Source organism: Pocillopora verrucosa, chromosome 12, assembly GCF_036669915.1.
Source record: "Pocillopora verrucosa isolate sample1 chromosome 12, ASM3666991v2, whole genome shotgun sequence".
Classification (NCBI taxonomy): Eukaryota; Metazoa; Cnidaria; class Anthozoa; order Scleractinia; family Pocilloporidae; genus Pocillopora; species Pocillopora verrucosa.
In genome coordinates, this window is record NC_089323.1 from 9,986,091 (window position 1) to 10,009,507 (window position 23,417).

At 37.3% G+C, this 23,417-nt stretch overlaps 1 protein-coding gene and 1 long non-coding RNA gene across 6 annotated transcripts; both read left to right on the top strand.

The window, feature by feature from the left end:
- Positions 1–1,477: 1,477 nt before the first annotated feature.
- On the top strand, positions 1,478–22,469 carry LOC131786427 (uncharacterized). 5 transcript variants are annotated; one of them, XM_059103486.2, is made up of 8 exons: positions 1,478–1,700; positions 1,802–1,860; positions 5,868–5,939; positions 17,354–18,651; positions 18,919–19,162; positions 20,563–20,661; positions 21,385–21,476; positions 21,709–22,469. In XM_059103486.2, the coding sequence occupies exons 4-8, from the start codon at positions 17,371–17,373 to the stop codon at positions 21,766–21,768; spliced, it is 1,776 nt and encodes a 591-aa protein (XP_058959469.2). In that variant the 5' UTR covers positions 1,478–1,700; positions 1,802–1,860; positions 5,868–5,939; positions 17,354–17,370; the 3' UTR covers positions 21,769–22,469. The 5 variants fall into 5 exon arrangements, with proteins under 5 accessions (XP_058959469.2, XP_058959472.2, XP_058959470.2 ...); XM_059103489.2 differs by lacking the exon at positions 5,868–5,939 and adding an exon at positions 9,182–9,290; XM_059103487.2 differs by lacking the exon at positions 5,868–5,939.
- On the top strand, positions 12,481–14,348 carry LOC136277477 (uncharacterized). Its single transcript, XR_010715898.1, has 3 exons — positions 12,481–12,874; positions 13,158–13,364; positions 13,971–14,348. It is a non-coding gene; the product is annotated as an uncharacterized lncRNA (long non-coding RNA).
- Positions 22,470–23,417: the final 948 nt, after the last annotated feature.

Here is a 23,417-nt window from a genome sequence, read left to right on the forward strand (position 1 = left end):
GTTAATTCTATCAGGGTTTAAAGAAATAATAATTTGCATGAAAATGATCTGAAGAGTCCCATTCAGCTGCTCGAAGCAATCAAAAGTAAGTCAACCCTAAGATGTACGAGATGATAAGGTTCCTTTCAAAGGAAGGAGTATCCTAAAGGTATTTGAGATACTATGGTAAGAACCGAATGAGTATCTTAAAAGCGTGAAGATGCATGTTACCACAACATTGATAAAACAGATAAATTCAATATCAACACATAGATATCTATCTTTTTAATGGACGCCAACCGTCAAAGGCCCTGAAATTGAACGGTCCACCATGAACTGTAACAATCGACAAAAAACAACCGTCAACCTTCAAAGTTGCCCCTCATCAAGACCCCTCGAAAAACCACTCCCCGAATGCAATTTGGAGCTGGCGGACGAGGAGTGACTTTCGAACTGGCCTGGGGGCTGAGTAATTCCTCCCCGAGAATTCGGATTTCGTTTTTGCTATATTTTCTCTTATTATCATCGTTTTTATCTTTTTTTTTTCTATTTTGTGTAAAAAGTTTCCATTAAGGTCTTCCTTTTTCCCCAAAGAAAATAATAGAGGGACAGAAGTAATAGATAGAATAAACGATTAAAAAAACATTAGGGAGGATTAAAACCTGGAAAACTAAACCAAGGAAGCCATGGACGGACTGGAAGAATGCTTTTATATGGGTTTGTTCGACTGTGGTACCTCTGGCCTGGTTCTCAGGCCCTGTTGCATCTCGCGCTGGCAAAATATGCAATTCAGCCTTATTTGCATACTCATTCGTCAAAAATAACTCGTTATCGTTATAAGTTTCCTACTATCATAGCAGCGTCTTGTTTACAATATCGCTCTACAATTGGGTTCCCCAATACTTTTCAATGTCTAGTACCGCATACTCCGTCACCTATTCTAGCTTGTGATTTTAATCATACCACTCATTTCTAGCCTCATATGAAATAAATTTTTTAACGAGCCCCCGGTATGCTGGCATCGCATTTGAGTTCTTTTTTTAATCACATAACTTTTCGTGTCAAAAAGCGTATGCAAATCTTATCACTTGAACCTTATTAATTATATACGACTCTTTTTGTTCCAGCTGTTTGTCTTTATAATTAAACTTATCTTAAAAAACTCGATGGCAACCAAAACGGTTTGGTTTATTTCTTGTGTTTGAAGGACTAGATAATTACAAATTCATTTAAGAAAGAGTTTAGCTTACAACTACAGCGCGCGTAATTGTAGAAAGTATAAAAAGGGATTGTTGATAACGTAGTTAACTTGCAAGCGGGGAGGGGAGGGAGGGAGGGCTGCTTTCTGGCCCAGAGTTTGCCTGATTGGATAACATCGGTAATAAACTCTATTGATACGGAACTTTCTGCATTGCCTCACGTATTATATTTGAAGTGGAACAAATTGAGATAAATCGCTAAATTTTTTTTTAAATGAACAGTCGTGAAACTTTTCTAACGAAAACAAGAAGAAAGTGATGAATTACACGATGAATGAATGCAGACTTAGTATTTCTGCATAGGCTTTCTCAAAGCAGATGGATGTAGATTGTAAAATATTGTCGTGAATGAAAACCTACATATATGGCAGATGGTTCAAGCCATCTAATGTTTTCTGACCATAGAATTGTTTGTAACTGCAACTGATTCAAAATCCATATAGTGTCGAGGCCTTTGCTTTGGTAAGTACTGGGAAATGCTGGTTTCTGCATCTAAAAATGATAAAATAATGATCTTCCATACCATTCATTTTATGACAATATCTTCATTTTACATATTACAGGCATTTAGAGTGTGTTAACCTAAAAGACAGCAAGAAGGCGAAAATACCATCGGGGAGAGGTACAGAATATCACAATTATTTATTAATACATTTATCTAATTTTTGTCTCAACAACACTAAAAAGGAAAGTCATCGGGTCGTTTGAGGTCAGGGAAAACAGACTTTGTCGTAGACTTGTACCTCCGATCCATGAAATTCAATGCTAATAAAATCTCCCTAAAGCAACGCAAAGAAACGGCAAATATCGTAGGTTTGTCAACAAACAAAGGAACTCGAAATTAAATCGATTACCATTATGACGACTATCTCGTTAGATGTTTAGAAAACAGGGACACGTTTTAAGAGAGTGAGTTTTATTGTACTATTTTTCGGGGCTTTTTGCATCGGTATACCATAGAAAATGTGATCAAACCTTCAGATAAGATTTCATAGCATTTCGTTGTGTAGATTTTGTCGAATTCTAATTTAAGTCTCGATGTGTTAATCGCGTTCCGTAACGAAAATGAAGATAACCTGTCATGGTAACTTGACATATAAATATGGCATTAGCGCATTACCAACGCTGCGAGTCAAATATTATTTTGAGACATTTTCGCGAAAACGGGTTTTGATATGCTGATGTTTCGGGTGGTTGGAAGAAGTTTTCCGACTATTTTCAAAGCGCTCAAAAACCAACTTTCCCTCTTCGTAGTCAAACCAATTTATCACATGTGTTGACCATAGGATTGAAGTTTGAAATAGCGGCATGGCTACTGTTATGCTAATATGACGGGGAAGTCCCGTTAAACAGTTTTTGGGGACGGTCTCCAAACTTGCTTGATAGATTTTCCCAAAACTTTAGGATTTTATTTTTTGAAACAAGGCGACGGGGCTGAGTGAATTCAAACATGTCATATGCAGCCGTTTCGAAATTATGATATCACTAAGTTTACAGTTGATTCAACGACCGCGAAATGATACTGTTCACGGAAAGAGCTTGATAGATTATATTTTTCCCGTGTGTACTTGAAATTGATCTCTGCGCTTTGTGCTTTTGAAATATTTGTAAATGCAATTTTCTTTGATTTCAGTTCCTCTCTTGTTGACAATATCTCTCGTTCATTCGGGTTGCTGATGCTCTGCCATGAAGAATATTGTATTGCTTAAGGAGGCACGTATAAACGATAAACGTCCCGTGACAAGTTATAGCACAGTCCGACCTAAAAGGAAACGAGACTCAACAAATAGAGAAGCCTTGACTGTGCTCTGTTCTGTTGGAGAGCACGCAGGAAGCGACTGGGGCACAACGACGTAGTCGAGTGTTTCTCCCCACTTCTTGAGCGCTCTAGCCGCTTGCTAAGTGATTTACAACAGAACAGAACATACTTAAGGCTTCTCTATTTGTTTGATAAAAAAGTATCCGTAAAATTCCCCACGCACCACTTTCATTTTCAAAAGAAATTTTATTTTCAAAACGAACTACAGTGTGGTCAGCATGCTCTATACTCTCATTAAGCAAGATGTAATAAGCCTGTCAGTCCTTGTTAGAATGGCTCAAATAATCTGATTGGTTCAACATGACAAAAGCTGTCAAAAATGTTAATCCATCAAAGTTCACAGTCTACTTTAAGGCATTCAGAACTTCTTGTATAATTGACCATCCTTGACTTTTCCGTCCGTATCTCAAATTCGGTGAAATTTATGTATTTTTGCCCAGAGTCATCCTAAACAACTTCAAAGCCTTAAAAGTGATCTTTGTGAAACACAAAGGAACATCAATTGCAACAATAAATCGAGCTGTTTGGTTCATCGCGCTCCTGTCGGCGTAATTTTTTAAATACGGGCTAAGTTGTATATATTGTCTACAATAGATGCCAAATTTCACTAATTTCTTTGACAAAACAGTTGCAAATTGACAATATATCAGTCAATTTTTCAACGAAAGATCTTCAGGAAATGAAAGTTGGGTGATTCCATCCTACTTATTAAGAACTCTTGGGCACTTTATAACGCGTCCAAAGACCTATGTTTTGTTGTCAGATTCATCCCATTTTCGTAGAAAAAAGCTGTTTATTAAAACGCTGACTACATGCATTTGCGATGGATTTCTAATTTTTATTTCAGTTCTAGACTTGGCTTCATAAATCCTGTGTTCCCGTTCTTTTAGCGAGTTTACTCTTGAAGGGTTAACTTTGTCACGAGGCTTACAACTGAAAAAAAAAAAGTTGCGTATTCCAATGCTTATTCTATAGATAGTTTTATATGTCCTCTAATTCGAAGTGAGCACGGCGTTTTTGAAAAGCTTAAGTTTCCGGAATGTGGCGAAATCTCAAATGGTTTCCCTTCGGTAGATAAATCCAAATAGATCGCCTTTGTCAAGCTTAAAACCTACGGCATTTAAGCTTAAGCAAAGTGAGACAGAACTCTTTGTTTACAACAATAATCAATTCACGTTTTCGATGAAACAGCTTGTTATTTGACACAATGAAAACTCAAAATAGCTTTCTACGCATTGATTTGTCAAAGTTATGTTGAAAAACCGGTTTCATTGAAGAACTGTTATTGTGACAATCAATGTGAAACAGTTGTTAGTCTCGGAAAATGAATTATGCTCGTTCATAGGCCGCGTCTTCTATTTTCCTACATCAAGGTACAGTTACCAGGTTCATCAGTGAATTCTCTTTTCAGAATCACACATGTATAGTTTGAGGCTGATGAGTTCGTTACCATGCTTAAACCCAGGAATCTAGCCATAGATCTTTCATAATCATTGGGGAAAGTCCAAGGGTATAACTTTTCTTCTTCCAAGAAGCTGGATAGAGAATTTTAAAATCACTTCCCTGATAAAGTGAAAACGAATAATTTAAAATCCAAATTTCAAACCCCTCAACTTCAGCGTTGATTAACTATTTGTGTGGCAGGGTCGTCTGAGAAGACAATCGAAACGCTTTTATAGCGGTCGCACTATGAAAGCAATTAACTGTTTCAGTTAACCTCGGTCGACAGGAAAATTTTTAAAACCCTCGAGAAGGATCAGACAGAGAGCCTTTTTAATGGAAACAGTGTTTTGTTAGCAACTGAAAGAAATTCTTTTTTGGTGAAAAGAGGCCCAAGGTTGAGAATTTCAAAGACATTTGATAGGAAATATATGTCAAATCTCTAATGGTAATTATTATTCGATAGAACTTACAGAACGTAAAATTTTGTGTTGTGAATTTAAGGATTTGTATCTTAAAAGTGAAAAGCCTCCTCCAAGGGAGTTTTTTAAATTGTAAACTTACCAAAAGACTTTGCATGACTCATTATGGTAATTATAGCTGCTTTAAAAGAGCCTGTTCTCTAATACGAACTTTCGATTGTTTTAACTGTCAAAGCTGTGAATTTTTTTTACTTAAATTCAAACTTTATTTCCACTTTTTATGGAATGGAACAATTTTAATTTTAATAGCCATCTAGTTCTGTTAAATTGTTCAACGAGCCAGCTGAATTCTGTCAAATCATAGTCACTTTAGAACGTTGTCTCTCGTCAGCTTACGAAGACGCTTAATGCAAATTAGTCAAATTATGGCTAAAGGTCACTGAAGTGAAATAATACAATTTGAGGCTGTTTCAATCGACGGTGATCGGGATTAATCAGCACACCATTGCTGTAGCATATAACATTTAGAAGTAATTTCGAGAATGTTACGCCTATCTGTCACAAGGGCAAAGAAAGCTAATCCATTCAAGTTAAACAGTCCTGTTTAAAAAGTAAAAAATATTGACTCAGTACAAAATCAAGATCGATATCATTTGATACAAACTCACAAGTTAAAAGTCTATAAAAGCTTATTGTAGACCTGGCACAGTTTTCATCGTCGCTTAGTCCGTCATTAATGATTCAGGGTTGTATAAGCAGCTGTTTAAGGCCGTATATTGGTTTCTATTTGTGACACCGAATGTAACTGCAGCCGATACAATACCCATGTATATACTGGTGCCTGTCGCTTTTGAAGGTACTGTGAAATGTTAATTTTTAATCGGTATGATAACGAATGTCTTCCATAGAGCTACCTATTCACCAATATGATCATGTTATATATTTCAGGGGCTCCGAATTGGGTTACATTTTAACGAAAAAACAGACAACACACAGAACGGTACATTCGATCTACGAAAGGTGCGTAAATTAAAAATATTGGCGGAAACATAACACGATATTCATTCGTTCAGTTATATTGCTATAAAATGTAACTATGTGCTTTAGCAGTGAAGATGGTTCAATCATCTTCTGCATCTCTATCGATTAGAGAGAAGATTAACGAGCAGTTCGCCATTGACTAACAGTAAATTTTGAAAAGGGTCATGCTTGAAGAACTTGTTTTACATATTCCTCGTAAAGAACTCAAAGTAATACAACTTTTTTGGCGATTTCAACAAAAATCAGAACTTTATTAACAGTGAGAAGCATGAATACTGTCAGATAAAACACAAGAGGCATTGAGGTGAAAGTGTATTTTTTGGTGTGATCTATATAAACACAAATTTTGAACCAAATATTTCTATTTTGACCTAATTACGACCGACAGGCGATAGCCGAGTAGTCTGTCAAAATTTATTAGCTGTAACAGAATTAAGAGTTATGCCATGGACTGAATGGGTTGTTCGCTTTTACCCAGAGTAGTTGGCATTTGAATTGTTTGGGCGATTGAAAACGCTCAGTGGTTTACAACGGTATTTAGATTCATCAAAGTTTTTTTCGATCCTCGATCTATGATAATCATTGTTGATAATTTAAAACGGCGAAAATGAAATTGCCTTGAGTCAAAGCAAACAAACGTCAAATATTTGTTTTTTTATAAAAAAAGGAAGGTATCCATAAACCAGATACAGTATGTATTATTGTAGAGACCCTGTGCCGCGAGATTTTTGGGAAATAAAAAGACATTTTACTGAGAGAGTGACTCTTTTAAGTTTTTTATACGCAGCTTTTTCCATTGTCATGTATAGACCTCTATAGAGTGCGAGCTGGGAAATAATGGTGAGGAAATATTGCATATGATAACTTTTGATAACGATTTCATTTATTATCGAATCCATGTTGTTATTATAAGAAGAGGGAGTCTCAAATTGATTGTTGATGGAAACAGATCGGGGTCTGATGGTCTAAAAAGTCAACTAGAAAAGCGCGAAGAATCGATCGTCGAGTGAAGGAAACATGTTGTCATTCAGTGCTAATTTTCCGTCGAAACAAGCAAAGTTGCGATACGAATCAGTCCATGAAACAAAGCAAAACTGAGTAATTGAAAGATTTTTAACGATATTAAAAATGGATAGTTTAATTTACATTATGCTTCCTTCCGAAACATCTTTAGCTAAACGTTTAGTATACTGACTTCGAAAAAATGAAATCCACCAGTTTAATGGCAATTTGAAAGCTGTTTTGTCAGCTTTAAAGCAGATGAATGTTGCATGTTTTCTTTTAAGTGAACTTTAATTCAGAGCCAGTGTGTTAATATATGTCATAAGAAATAGTAACTGCCACAAAGGTGTCTAATTGGCAAAGTGATAACAATCAGTGGAATCCTCTACCTGTCTAACACCTTTACAATTCTTCCCTTGAAGTATTTTATACTCGTTGAGTTGTTTGTAATTCTCTCTCGCAAAGTGCTTACTTGTAAGGCCTCTCTAACCCCCTTTCTTGTTTCCCTTTGTCCTTTGACCACGTATTTCTCGCAGATTCTCTGATTTCATTTATCTTTACAGGACTTTTGTTAGTTCTTCATCTTCATTCTCCCATTACTCAGAACCAAAACTTACCGTGGAATCCTTTCTTCCAATTTGTTCGGTTGTATCGCAGTTTACCATGTATCCTCTTACGTCTTCCATCTTAACTTCAGTTATAGCCTCGCGAAGACTAAATGGTGACCAGACCTAACATCTGCTCCTCGGTTTATTTTTATTTTTTACACGAAGAGTTCTTTTTGAAGTGCCTTTGGATGCATATGTGATCTATGTAATTGCAAGTTTTTTAATCAGGATGTAACTAAATTATCTTGTGTGTTTCCTTGTGTGCGAAGACTGTGCCCTCGTCAACCACGCTATTTTCAGGACATCATTCTGCAAACTATGTGCGTTTTCTTCTCTGGCGTCAGTGGCGTGCTTCCTTATGATTCCAGAGTGGCTGTTTGCATTGCTAATCTATGTATGACATTCAACTTCAGGACGATTATTTTTCTTTCCATGCTGTCTCCAAGGTGCTTTGCAGGTCCCTGAACCAGATGTCTTCCTTCCTCTCTATCACAGCATTGGCGGTTTGTAGGTTTGCTACAATAAGTTTTGGTCAATTCCTTTGGTTCGACGTTCTTAACGTAGCCTAGATATGTGTAAGCATCATGTTTACTTTACGAGAAGACTTCTCCAGATGTAAGTTTTTTTCTTTGAGCCTATCATCTCGTTTCTTTTAGGCTTGAATAGTGGAGGCCGTACTTTTCGTCTCCATCACCAGGTACACACCATCCCTGGTAGAGCTCCAGGTGCACATGTTCGTGTTTTAAACTTGGAATGCTTCTGGTACATCATTGCGCGGTTGAGAATTTCAGTTACTTAGCTATCTGTGACCAGGGTTCATGCATTTCGCAGATGCGGTTCCAGCTCTAAGAGTCCTTGCACCTTTCTTGTTCGTCTGTTTCTGTCAGTAGTGCATCAAACATCACCGAACTATCCTTGACTTTGGGGGGAGATTCGCCTTAATGAAATCAAACCAGGTTCATGTGTGAAATAAACTTTTATTCCGCGAGAATTTAAACTTAAACCACGCGTCTCTTTGCAAAGATGGAAATGTCGATGCCAGTCTTCTTTAACTCAGCGGTGGCACTTTCGAGGTATCAACCTCAAAGTCGTTCGCCGGACTTCTGTTAGTGGAACTCGAAATTTCTCTTTTGATACACCTCGAATCCCTGGCTGAAACATAACAGCCCTTTTTCACTTTCATCACCACGCCTACGATTTACTTTTTTCATGTTTGTGAGGCTCTCATGATAAACTTTTGCTCCATAGCACAAATTATCTCTATCACAAACTTATCTCTGGTGGCACGTTCGTCAAGAATAAATTAATGGCGAAATAGTTCATAAAGGCGAATAAAGGGGAATGCATCTTCTGAACTAGTTTTCCAATTTTACTTTGCCATGGAAGTCATTTCGTAGCAGGTGTAAGAATAATAGACTAGCTTTTTTGAGATCTTAGACCCCAACTTGGTTACCTCCTGGCAACCGCTTCTTGATTGTCGTTCGAAAGTTTTACTCACAATAGTTCATTAACAACATCTGACATCTTGACGCAATCTCCACGGGCGGTTCGCAACTCAAGGGCGTCAGACGTCTCACAAATAGCGTTGAGTAAAAGTGACTTCTTTTTTAGGAGCCAAACTACTCCTAAGGAATGTGAGGTAGTTGAAAAGTGGATGTTTGAATACTCGTTTGGGAACGCTATCATCTCAAAGGCACAATAACTCAAAGGCAGGAAATAGGTAAGGATTTCTAAGCAGATCCTTTAGCGTTTAACACTAATCTGAATTTGATCGAAGGAAACGTGAGTGATAATTCTTTCGCAAACAAAATCTCGCATTTCGGGTTGGTCAAAGGGAATAGTCCATCAAATTTCTTGTAGCTTTGAGAGGTAGATTTTTTATTTCTAAGCTCTTTTTCTTGAAGTTTTGGCTGGAAGGTCGAGAAAGTGTGTCACTTATTTCTAGTTTTTAGGTTAAATTTTAAATTAGCTTCCTGAGAAATGATGTCCATTGCCAGATGTAACAGTGGAAGACTTTGAGGTACAAGAACTTCCAGGTCTAAAATACACCGACGTCGAACTGCTACTCGAACTCGGATGATCAGACTGAATAATCCTCTCTAATAATTTTTAAGAAAAAAATTGATTTCTGAAATGCCTTTCCATCGTTAAAACTTTCCACTCTTTGCCAAAATAGAAGCAAGGAATAGCGCAAAGTAAATACTTTCAAAATGCTACAACACTTTTGAAGTAAGAGTGCACTATTTGACAGAATAAAAAGCCACTAATGGGTAGTTATCGCTTATTCATTAATTTGGTTAAAAAATTGTTTGCATCAAAGATTTGGTATTGTGAGAACATATCGAAAAATAGAGCAGTTGGCAGTCCTTAATGATGATAACATTCGTCACTCAGAAGACCAGATGTTCTATTGTTCTGCATCTAAGCTAGAATTACGATGTTTGTTGATAAAATCGTTCGTGCTTCTCTATTCTGCACGAATACAAACTTAGTAATTTTAACCTCACCCTCTCTCTAGCTGACCGTTAGCTTTCAAAATTTTACAATCAAGAAAGAAAGCTCAAGAGTGGGTTTAAGTTTTACATCGCCTGGGCTGGAAATAGAAACGCTATGATGGGATTATTAGTTTGTCGTTTTCATGGTAATAGCAATTGATTTTAACGTCTCCCATAAATTAAGCACGAATTTCACCCTTGAATGAGGACAATAAAGTGATTTTTCCTCTCAATGCATCGGATCTGAGTGAACATCACCTGAAAGGTATATTAGTGTTTTCAAATTATCCTGAATGTGCTCTGGAAGCGCGCGTAGATACTGAAACCGCTCGCTTTGATGGGCACAGGGCGTCCAAGTCCTAAAGGGAGCCCACTAAGCTAAAACAAGAGTGACACATAATTGCTGTATTAGCGGCGCTTTCTAAAATATTACTAAAAAGTCTTTTGCAGCAAATTTTTCTCATTAAAATTAATATATTGCGATAGTTTTGCATTTTCAATGTATTATGAATGTAAAGCCTAATTTTTGCGTTTGTACCCGAGGAGATTTGAAGAAAACATTTGGCCTAAATAATTAAAAGTGCCTGTAGGACTTAGCCAGTCTGACGGTCATTTTGCAATGTTTTCAGGCATTTTCACTTTCAAATCTCTAAAGACAAACGCACATAAACGATGTATGGAAAAAGTCCTTTTGATTTATGTAATGGGGTAATCTGCGGCAAGTCTATTGACCGCGATTTGTTTCATGTTTATCTCCTTCACCGACAAAATGAAAGCTATTCATACGCACATTTTTAACCACGCAGCGTTCACGCTGTTTCTCTCTTGACCAAACTACTCGCAGAAACTTCTTGAGATCTGCATCAGAACACCTGTCTGTTATGAGAAGATCATAGTGCCCTAGTCGCTGAAGTTATGGTACGTTTACATTATTTTCCTACATAATATGTTGGATTGCACGCGAATTCAAAATTGTTTTAAAGGCTGCAAAATTCATTTTGAAGATTCCTCTCGTATAAGGTCACTACTATTCAGAGAATTCCGATGAGTCAATTAATTCTAACATTCAACACAGTTAACGAAAAGCGTAGTTGTCCTGAATACAATTATCACTTCACAGAAATTCTACGTGGCAGTGAGCTTTGAAAGCAAATTATTTTGATCCTGGAACCTCCGTTACCACGTCTTACACAATATTCCTCACCTTTGCATCCTTCAATTTCTCTTGCATTCTCCCTCGTCACGGATTTCTACAAACTAATCTCTCTCATCATTTTGATTGTTTATCATCTGAAAATCAAGTGTCCTATCTGTATTTATTTTATATCGATGGTTAGTCGGTTTTCCTTAAATTATTTCTAGGAGGTTGTTTTTCTCATTCTCACGGATACCGGGGGTTGATGGAAATAATATCATGCGCTTTGAATAGTTAAATTCAGCGCAAAAGGAAAACAAAAAATTAAAAAAGCAACTTGCTTAATTAGCATGAAGAACTTTCGCCAAGGATTTCACCTTGATTTATTTATTTTTTATTTATTTATTAGAATTTCTTGTGGGCGTTTGGGGGAGTATAATTCTTCTCAAGGTATTTTTTAATTGTGAAAAGACAATCTTCTCTTCATTTCTTCGGGTGCATGTGTATCATGTATGTTTTTATGTAAGGCAACCTTAACGGACAAAGTATTCCAATTTATTTATGAATTCAATCGAATTGGCTCAAATGAAATTGAGTGACGCCGCGACACCTGAGTGGACAAATCTTTATACGCTAATTTATCGTGCGTTTACACAAAATAATTGTGTAAAAATAATTTCTCAGCATTAGCAATCGTTATAAAATACTGCAGTTTATGTTATAGATCTTAAGTTTGCAATTATTGAGAAAGTTGCAGAACTAATTGATTTACGATGGGAGAGTTTGTTTAATGACTGACACTACAAAGATAATGGGAGTTTTCTTATGTACGCTGCGTTGATTTCTTGATTTCAAAATAGAACGAAGAAAAAATATACGAAACACCCACACATTCAATACTACATTGTTATTTGTTTTGAACTAACCTGTCAGCAAAGGCAGGGCCCAAGACAGCTGAAAACTTCACACTAATCCTTTTGAAATTCGGTTGCTTGAAGGTTTTGGCCGAAAATAAAGGGTGTGAGGGATTACTTATAAGGAGGGTTCACGAAAAGCAATGTTCCTCCCAGCTGATCTGCGATTTAAGTAATTGCAGAAAAGAAGTATGGAAAAAATATTTTCTTCAGCTGCGAGGATCATAATATTCAGTACTTTATTTGATATTCATCCGAAGATCAAACATAACTTATTTCTTTAGAATCGTATTTAGAAGGTCACTGAAGAATATGTACCTCAATAAAGCTATCTATTTCTAGAGGGCAGTCTTTTCAGCCCGTGAGTCGAGCCAAAAAATAGGGACAACTTTGCGGCAACGAATAAAGATGCCGACTCCAAACTAACTATTTTATCATTGTTCAAACAAAGTACTTTTGAGTTTTCTCAGCTTTCGCTGCCGTCCAATGACTAATGGCAGCTAGGTAACCTTTTTCACTTGTACATTACTGCTTTAGTAAAAAGTGTACATTGTTGGCTGACGTTTTCCTTAATTGTCTGATATTTATTATTTTGGGGTCAAAATTAATCGACATTAATCGTGCGGCACATCAGTGTGGTGTTTGAAAATCTCTGCTCTACGCTACCGAGGGTTTTACCTATTTTTCACTGTTGAGAGCTCAGTTATGAAGAAATTCGCTTTCGCCTGTGTTGCTCTGTTCTGCTGGACTGTTATAGCCGGTAAGATTTTTTTAACTTTTGACTTTCTCTGGTTTAAACGCTGAAAAATATGTGGAGACACTGATGTCACCCGATGCTGCTATAAGGATGCAATTTTACAAGGGGAAAATTACAGTCAAATTAAATGCGTAAGTATGAGAGGCGTTATAAAACAATTTTTCTACTGCCATATAGTTGTTGTGTCGGTGGAAAGAAGTTTTAGAGTTTACACGCATGCAATTTAAATTTTTTTCGAGGTGTATTGAGGAACTTTCGACTCCAATTCTTTGCCGGTTTTTAACAGTTGATAACTTGGTGACTGTAGCACCCCCAGCTCACGCAAAGCTGCACTGCATACGTTTTGGGTCTGACGTTCTGTGCCAAGTGAAATGTAATGATGGCTACGTTTCTGATCCTGAAAGACCCCATGCTAACTCTTATATCAGGCGCGAGGGCAAGTGGAAAACGCACCCAGAAGGAATGAAATTTCCTTGGGCCGACTGTATATTGGGTTAGTAGAATTTTACACAGATATTGGAGTCGCAGTATTGAATCGTTGCTTTACCGACTTGATGTTGTTAGGGCACAAAACAAAACAAAACAAAGAAAGAAATGCGATTATGCAGATGATTTACAATGAAGACATGATGCTGATCACTTTGCTTCCTCATGGTTTCATCAGACTGGTGTAGAGATGACATTATATAAGTTGGTCAATAAATTGTCTTTTTTGTGCGAAGCTAGCCTCAAAATACTTCGGACGCGTGACAATCTCAATAAACGTTTTTAAAACAACGTGTTGCCACGAGTGTCCTAGAGCTAATTGATAGAGCGTCCAAAGTAGTGCTCCTTTTGGGAGCACTCGGGTTTTTTTATTCGAGTATGGCTGGTTCCATTCCCTTGAAACCAGTCAGTAAACCGAATAACATCATCTCTCACTATTAAAAATAACCTATTTCCTTTTATAAAGCATTATTCCAGAGCTTTACAGTAAGTTTAAAATTGGAAATTGTTTAGGATACATTGGCTACAAATTTTAACGATTAACGACAACGTTTTTTCGTGATTGAAACTAACTGACGGTTATTTTTTTCGTTTGTTTTCTTTCCCTCTGTAGCATCCCAATAGAAATCGACCAGAAATGGCTTCACTGCTGAGGATTTCATTGTATTTCTTATAGTTATTCGGAGCAGTTTAAGTATTATAGATGATAATATAGGAGTTTGCAAAAGAAAACCCAAGTAAAATACATTAAAAGAAATAACGCCGGCAAATTTCTAATTTATTCCTTTTCTCTTCGTTTCCTGATTTATTCTAATGTTCGCAATACACGTCATTTTGAGCCAGAGACCAAGACACAAGACGCCATTATCAATTCTATTTTACTACGGTTCCATTCCCTTGAAACCTGTCAATAAACCGGATAACATTTTCTTGTAATAGCAAGTAAAATTAATTGTCATTGCTCCTGGTGGGGCTATTTAACGATGGATTCTAAGGGAACCAAATTGGCCATGTCTTTTGAAGATGAAAAAGATAAGATTGATAAAATTTAAAAAAAAAAGCCACAATAAAAATTGAAAAATGTTTTTTCTTTAAAGAGATGGAACCTCTTAAAATGATAACTATTTAGCTGTCAGCCCAGCGGATCTCAACCATCAGGTTCACGAGTCGTCTTTCAATTGGTAAATTTAAACGTGTCGGGAGTACAATGAAGTTGCTAATGCTTCAGAGCAATTCAGGCTGAAACCGCTGGGAAAAACGCAGTCTGTCTAAAATGTAAAAAAAAGAAAGCTTCTTTCCTACTTCACACAGTCGTTTTAATGTTCCCACAGTGGTCAGGAATTTAGTGCTTAAAGGCTATCGGAAGAAAGCTGCTTGTCTTTCAAAAGCTTTTTTGCCTAAATAGTTTGTCAAGCTTTTCATGTGAAGCACGAAGAATTCTTTGAATATGTTTAATTCTATGATCTGAAAGTGCACTCTCCAAACTGATAACATTCTTTCTTTGTTGGTCAGTTCCACAACTTTGTCCATGTATCGAGCTACTATCTGTTCAGCGGATGAGGATTGTTCTTTACTTTCTTTTTTCTGAGGGCAAGTAAAACTTACACACTGTTTACCTCTAAGAGTTAAAGAGTTCCCTGCAAGCTTGCTTCCTTTACTTGATAAGGATGTTTCAATGCGTTTAGTCACCGAATGACGCAGATAAGAACTCACAGGAAAGGCCTGATACAAAGCAAGGATTATTCTGTTTTTTGCTAAGACTACTTTTCATTGATGAAATCTTTTCTGGATATGACAAAAGTTGTTATTGAATCTTTGGTTTCAAAAGCCCAGTCGCTTGAAGCGCAAGAAACACAAGTTGCATTTTTAGGTTATCTTTAGACAGTTGGTTAATTGCTGATCACTGCTTTCTAAAGAGAAACTGAATGTTAATATGCCAGTACTAAATATTTCGGCATTTAAGGCTGATAAGCGGACGGACATCACATTCATTAACAATTTCTAAAGCTTCTTGAGCACAAAAGAGTCTCACAACTGAAAGAAAGTAATTGTTTTTAGTTATATGCCCCATCTGACGTTACTATCAGTTTTATAATCGCAGGTATTATGTGGAAACAAATTGGCTCAGTCAAAGACATGCAGCTATATTTTAATATCAATTTCTCTTGCACTCATTTGCATAGGTTTCATTGCCTTTACCTTTGACAATTAAGGCGAAACAGGTGTTCGCAGTTCCACTTATTATGAAAGATGCGAAAACGCAGTTCACAAAAACAGACCCTACTAAAAAATTTCTTCAGCGACCGTAAAACGTTTGAAGGTAAAATGGAGGAAGGGTTTAAAGTGGTAAGTTTAGAGTTTTTAGCTCAGGGTGTTTAGCGGTCCCTTTGTACTCAGGAGGAAAGCAGCACTAACCGCGCAAAACACGTTCTTATATTGCATGGATGTGTTTGTGAGTGATTTCTGCTGTTTTTAAGTTTGAAAATTGCATGTTTTAGCTAAGACATCGATCCTTACAATTACATTTGTGATTCCTCCGTAATTCATAAATATGAAAATGTAAATTTAGAATTTTAAACCATAGCTTCCTCTGCATTCTGTAAGGAGACTGGTAAAAAACAATCCAAGAATACAGGCTATAGAAGGGAACTTTCATAGCCAAAGCCCCATGCTGAATTTGTGCAAAAATTACGATTAACGTCCTTCACTTTTTTCTGTAAATGCTGAAGGCGCCAAGTACATCACCAAGTGTGACACATAACGAAATTTTCAATTGTTAACATATCTGAGCAACTTTAACGAACCAGTAAGTTTGACTGCAAATCTTATCTGAGTAGTTATGTAGAAACAGGCTGGAAATTCAAACTGAGCATTTTTGTCGGAGTGTGTAATTTTTGGAAATTGAGATGACAGTCGGAAGCTACGCAGTTTACTCTGTAAAATTTGGTATCGGATTGATTTGAAGGTAATTTCCTTTTTATTCTGAATTTTTTAAATGTAAAGTTTTCTTGATACCCTGACATGAAAAACCTTTGACGAAATCTGGATTTATAGAGTCATGCTCTATTGATAAGTACAAAATTTCAGTCGCATTTTTTAATTAGCGAGAGAAAATTCCCCGCAGTTTAAAAATCTCGCCGGAGGTTTGTTTACAAAGTGAAGGATTATTCTATGGTTTCGTTTCTTAAAAATAGCTTTCGCTCCGAGGAGATATTTTTAAGGCATCCTTAAACGCGAGAATCATCGTGCGCAGTAGTTAGTTTGGCAAAATGCGCGTCAAAGAATCGTTTCTGAACACTCAAGAAGAAAGGCATCTGGTCACTATCAGTACGCGTAGCTCTTTGTTTATTGCCGAGTAGGGCAAAAACTAATACGGTATTCTAGCACTTTGAGTCTTAAAATTGAAATACTCGTTACCGATTAGTCTCACACTTTCCTGAGTCTGTCGTGAACAATCGTCAATATTTCCATGTTAAAAAGAAATGTGTTAAACTTTAGAAATAGGTAGTCTTAACACTTACGTGGAAAGATCGGAGGCTAAGAAGTGTGCTTTTTTCTCTCTATTTTGTCATTTTTTCATGGCAAGCTATTCAAGTTCAAAAAGAGGGGCATCAAGCTTCTAGGGCTACTGCTTTCCCTTTAATCTGTTGCTCTCGTAGCATTCCTATTCTAGATTTGACATCATCAGTTCATGGTATATGATTTCAATTTTAAAAAATTGTTTTCCTTCGAGTGAATGTAACACTCATTCTGCCTTCCCACTCAGTTTAGCGTTCTTTTTAATCAAAAACTGTACATCTTAATTTTCTTGTCTGAATGACTTCGTGCATGCATTGTTAGTTATTAAATACTCCATCTTTTTGACAAATATCGATCTACTGAACCGATTTTCAAATCAACGGGTTGATTATAGAAGTGCAATTCAATCGAAAGCAGGTGGAAGGAGATAGACTGTCAGTAGCTAGGTCACTCAATTTTCTCTCTTTCATATTTTAGTTTGAATAATTACACAAATGGCAGTCAATAAAGCGGCTGGCTTATTTCGTTCATGCTGGCGATACGACGTTACCACATCGGCTGGCCGTCGCATGCAGTCGCTGAAGATCATCGGTGTGGCGATGATAGCCGTGCTCGGCCTTCTCATCTTCGTCGCTGAGGATGTCCGCCAGGCACACAAGAGTATTAATTTAGCAAGCGAAATGGAAGATAAGTTGCAATCAAGTCTTCAGGTGGCATATCTTATTCATCGCTTGCAAATAGAGCGTGGCCTTACTGTATTGTGCCTCAGTTCCCGAAGTTCAGGAAAAATAACGCAAAGCGTTTACGACAAAATGAACAATGCCCGAAAAGAAACGGACAAGGCTCTGGAAGAAACGAAGTGGCCATTCTTGCACCTATCCATTGCACCTTTCCTTACCAGTGTCAACCGTTTTCACGAACATTTGAAGGTTCACAGGAATTATGTTGGGGAGAACTGTACAAGCGGCGAACCGAACGGTCAAATTCAGTTCTATACTCATCCAATCAGCTTGATGCTTGATTGGTTCTTTGACACGATCAAAAATACCTCCCAGGAGATCAACGTGGATATGATTGGTTACTACATGTTCCTTACCGGGAAGGATAAAATTGGCATAGAACGAGCGCTTGGTGGATCCTTTTTCGCAAAGGGACAATTCAACAACACAAACCTTGTGTATTATGCAAACCACAGTATACTCGGAGGAGAATACTTGAAGTCGAGTGGAATGTTAATGCCCGAGATTAGTATGGAGTTAGATCAAAATGTAAACGACGACCTGTTAGCTTCGATTGAGAAAAACCGAAGTGTAATTTTCACAAACAAAGCCAGCAATGGGTCAGCACAAAAAGGCGAAGATTGGTTCGATCTCATGACGAAGTACCTTAACAAGTTGTTCAAGGTACAAAATAATGCAGGTGACATCCTCAGAAAACGCCTGGAAGACACAAAGAAATCTAAAAAGTCAGACTTGGCCATGCGATTGTCGTTTCTCATTTTTGCGTTCCTTTTGATTCCCTTCCTGGTAATTTCCGTTTACCGAATGACCGGGACGATTCAAAACTACACATTCAAGCTGGCACAAAAGACCTTGGAGCTACAAGAAGAGAAGAGGCGAGCAGATACACTCCTTTACCAAATGTTTCCTCATTCTGTCGCTGAGATGCTTAAGAAAAAGCAGCAAGTTCCAGCCGAGTACTTTAAAAGTGTCACAATATTCTTTAGTGACATCGTCGGCTTTACGGAGATGTGTTCTGTCATGACTCCTTTACAGGTACGGGTTTAAATAATCATTTTAACGCTCAATAGAATTTGGGAGATTTTTCTCCTTCTAAGAAAGGGTGCTTCCATTACTGAATGGGCAGAAAAGACTTTGTAAGGAGGGAAGCTACTTCTGCATGGCTACAATCCCTCAAAAGAACTACGAGATGAAAGTCTCTTATTGCTCTTAGGATAAAGCAAATCTAAAAACAATGCTTAGCTTGCTAGAACCGAGTACTGACGAGGGTCCATACTGACGAAAAATTATATATCGATTTAGGTAACAGGCATGCTAGACGCCGTGTATGGTGTTTTTGATGAGCGCATCAATACTTATGACGTATATAAAGTGGAGACCATTGGTGATGCATACATGGTTGCATCTGGGCTTCCCGAACGGAATGGCATTCAACACGTTGACCAAATAGCTCGCATGGCGCTTGATTTGCTTACGGCAGTGGATGAAATGGAGCTGCCACAGTTCTCTACAGGAAAACTCTCAGTGCGGATTGGAATAAATACTGGTAAGTACAGGTTAAAATATGTTTCGTTTTGGTAAATATACAGAAACTTGCAGTTAAAATGATTTCCTAGAAAATAGAGATAATGCATAGGTGCGCTTAGAGATGGAATTTATCTTCGAGTGTTAAACTCGATAGCTCACAAGTGAGCGCAGCGAACGAGTGAGATGTCGAGTCGAACACGAGAAGAGATAGTTCATATCTACAAGCAATCAAGTATTGTTTATTTATCATATACGTGCAAAAGCCCCTTGCTGACAAGAAATGTCGACTGTGTTAATGAATGAAAAGGATCGACAATCCCCGAGTTAAAATCGAAAAGTGCGCTGGCTCACTCGAGATGAAAACATGCGTTGAATCACTACAAAAACAAAATTCTGAGTTATTGACTTGGTCCTTACCGACAGAAGAAATCTTTCAGGTACGCGGCTAAAATTGGCTTAGGACAAATCTGCTAGTCGTCGATTTTTTTTCTTAACCAAAGCCACTGAATGCATAACTTTCGGTTTTTTTCTTTTAGTATGTCAGCTTTCTTCCCCTTCTAAGAAAGTTTAAACGTCACTCTCTGTAAGCGATACGGGTTTTTCAGTGTTTTAGGAGCCAAAATCTGAAAAAATCCGACAAACGACCTTAGTCATACACCTGACCGAGTGGCGCGAAAGGCGAGTGACGTGTCCTGTTTCAAAAACTACAATGAAAAAGATAGGGAGCTGTGCTTGCTTAAGAGATATGATAAGTCAATCTTTCCCCATTTATGCCTGTACTGGTACTTATCACGCAGGTCATTTCATCGGTTCACGTTACTTTTTTTGGTCGCTGGAATCAAGTGTTTTTGCGTAAAACTTGATAGGTAGGAAGTCTCGAGTGTGTAGAACAATGTAACACACAATTAATTTTGTGAACAATCACGCGATCAAAACATCTCTCGAATCGTTGCTTTTAAGTTCATAATTTGCATCCTCGAGCCTCGTGCATGATTTTAGCCATATCTTTTTTCCCTCTAGTAATTTTTTAATTTACCAAATTAAAAGGGGATAATATGCACACCAAACTCATGCGCTTAAAAATATAGGCCACCGTGCACGTTCAAGAGCAAAAAAACATTTTACTTGTTTACTCCGTTCATTGATTGAAAAACAATACCATGATCTCAGAAAGTGCGCCTAATTACTCGCCTAATGATGTGATTTTGATGCGCAGCACAGGATGTGCAGTGCAATGCTGAGAAAGCCGCTTTATTTCTCATTGGCTGCTCGGAAGTAATTAATAGCACTGTTTGCTGCGTTTGTGCTACACACTAATGGCTAACATCGTGTCGTAATAATGTAAAAAAAAAAGCCTTATGGTTAGTATTTACGATTTAAGCAATTTCTTCTTAATTTTGATCGAATGCTTCCGTCTAGGACCATGCGTCGCTGGTGTTGTTGGCACCAAAATGCCTCGATATTGTTTGTTTGGTGATACAGTGAACACTGCTTCACGAATGCAAACCACGGGAGAACGTAAGTAACTCGAATCAGTGGTGGAATAAAGTGAGGAAAGTAAGGAGTGGCGCTTTTCTTCACACACTTTTTTTTTAATCAAACTGCTGATTTAAGTAAAGTTGTCATGAATTAGTTGCTTTTCAGTACGTGAGCCTCTGTCGCGCAATGAACTTGTATAACATCTTTTTCGTTCTCTACGTGAGCATACGCAGGCTGGGTGGAATAGCATCTATTCGTAGTGGACATGCAGCATCAAGTCTTCAGTTCTCAGGCTGAAAGCTAATTCGATAACATTCATTTGGAATAACAAAGATGACAAATTTGACGAATCAAGGAAGGAGTTTTGTCACGAACGTGGGAAAAAAACAGATTCTGAGTCTTCATAAGAAAAAGAACCTTAGACTTTCGGATGTCGCGCATCGATTCTCTACCACTGAGTTACAGACTGAGACTGAGTTAAGCAAATATTAGGCTCATGTGCAACTGGCTGTTGTTACACTTACGTGCAGTCAACGAGGCTCGTTGTCTTATCATTCAGTTGAACTTTTTAACAATGATTCGTTAAATGCAGATCACTTGTGTGAGTGTTGTAGTTTACAGGAACTTGGAGGACTTAGTCGAGAGTTTGGAGAGTGCCAATATGTTAGTTTATGTATCCAAAAGAATTAGGCTGCAGCTGCAATTTTCTTTCATTAGGTTAAGAGTGAGTTACCTCTTGGCTTGTTCATTTTCTTTTCTTAGCTCAAAAAATACATATAACAGAATACACCAAAGACATTTTGGACCAGCTTGGATGCTACGAAGCCGAATTCAGGACCTATTTAGAGGTTAAGGTACATGTAACTTTGTTGCTCTTGTAGGCCTAACCACTAAAGAAAATGGTTTATCCTAGGAAAGGTTTTGTGTTTCCTATACAAAAAATTTTCATTAGTTCAAAATACCTGTGAACCAAGCGCTAAAACCATATCTTGAATTAGAATATCAGTTAATCAATACCCTGACAACAGAAGCTTTTTCAATTTCATAAGTAATTCTTAGTTTACATTTCTACTTTTTCTGGTGCAGGGCAAGGGAAGGATGCGTACATACTGGCTGAAGGCTGTCGCAGAGGATATTACCCAGTAAACGCCGACTTATTTTTCTCTGTCGTATGGATGCAATATTCATGTTTAAATCTGTTAAAAACTTTCCTAGATGGAAGGACTCCTCAATTTTGTAACGGGCACTGTACTAGGGGATACATTCAGTTTTGATCTACAGCTACATTCATGAGGTACGAAAACAGATGTGAATGTTTCTCACATGTTTATTTTGGCAGCCACTATAACTGGTAAAGTTTTACTTCGTCAGCTCGACATTTCTCTAATTTTTAAGAAAAATTGACTAAATTTCGTGAACAGTTTTAAAAAGCCAATGTTGCTTGTAATATTCAAATGCTTCACTCCATAGCTAATACGAAGAAAAAAATTCAAACGTTTCAGCAATTTGAGATCTAACTAACACTTCTAAATTATACCTAGTATACTTTTATAATGCATGGCTCCTTAGCGGGAACTTACGAACGAGAGCGTATTCTTGCAATTGTAAGAGACTGAAGTCTGTTATCTTAAAAAGAAAACGGAAATGTCGACCCGTACCTATTAGAAAAATTAACTAAGTATGAATAGAGAGTCATTAAAATAGCTTTTTGATGTGTAAGTTTTACCCTTAATGCTGCTCTACGTGGTTGATATAAAGCAGAGAGCACTGCCTCACCTTGTTAAGCATTTCTTAAGAGTCAATTTGAATACACAACCTCACTACAACTTATTTCGTCGTACTATTCCACTTTCGTTCATTTACTATGGATTTAATATCTTTTAATAGAGAGTAGCATTCAAAATAAAATTGACTCAAAAATAAACAGTTGATTCCATTGGTAAACGTATCACGTGACTTTATCATGTAAGTTAGATTTTGAACATGGTTTGCACCATCGATACATGCGATAAACAATAATATCTGGATAAACCATTCAAAAAACTTTTATCTTCACCAGCCCAAATAAAGGTAAGGAAATGGTAGTATTCGCAGGTGGGAGATCGATTAATCCGTAGAGTTGTAAAAAATCGTACACACTCCTCTGCAAAACTTCGATAGAATTGCCAAATTGCCAATTCCTGGATGTCAAACCGCGTTGTTGGAGAAGGTAAAAAAAATATTCTTGATAATCGTTAAAATGTGTCGAACCAAATACCACTCATATCCATCAGCTGCTCAGAACTGCTAAAAAGAAGAGACTTCATCTCGTATACTTACAAGGCAAACATAAGAACAACAAAAGAAAAGTGCTAAGGGAATTGACCTATCTGAAATTGCCTTGTCCGAAGTTCAAACATGGACTGCAAACGGCGAACGGGAGTCGGGCTCCGTGACTCCTAACAGCTTACGTTAACACTTATTTGGCAATAAACGTGGATCTAAAAACTCTCTAATAGCTTCTCCTTTTTATGTGCCTTTGCTTCGTTGTTAAAACGTCTACTAACTCCAATTGCTACTCCAATTTCAACTAATATTACCACGCACTTATATTTCGATTTAGTTTTGTTTCTTAAGGAGGTTCCTCAATCACGTAATCAGGCGAATAAGCGCGCGCATTCTGAAAACATTGTACTGCTTTTTAATAAATGGACCAGGTAAAGAGGTAAGATATCTTTAGCTCTTTAACGAGCACGGTGACATATTTTATCGCATAATTTTGTTGCACAAATCATCCCGTTTAAATTGGAGACATT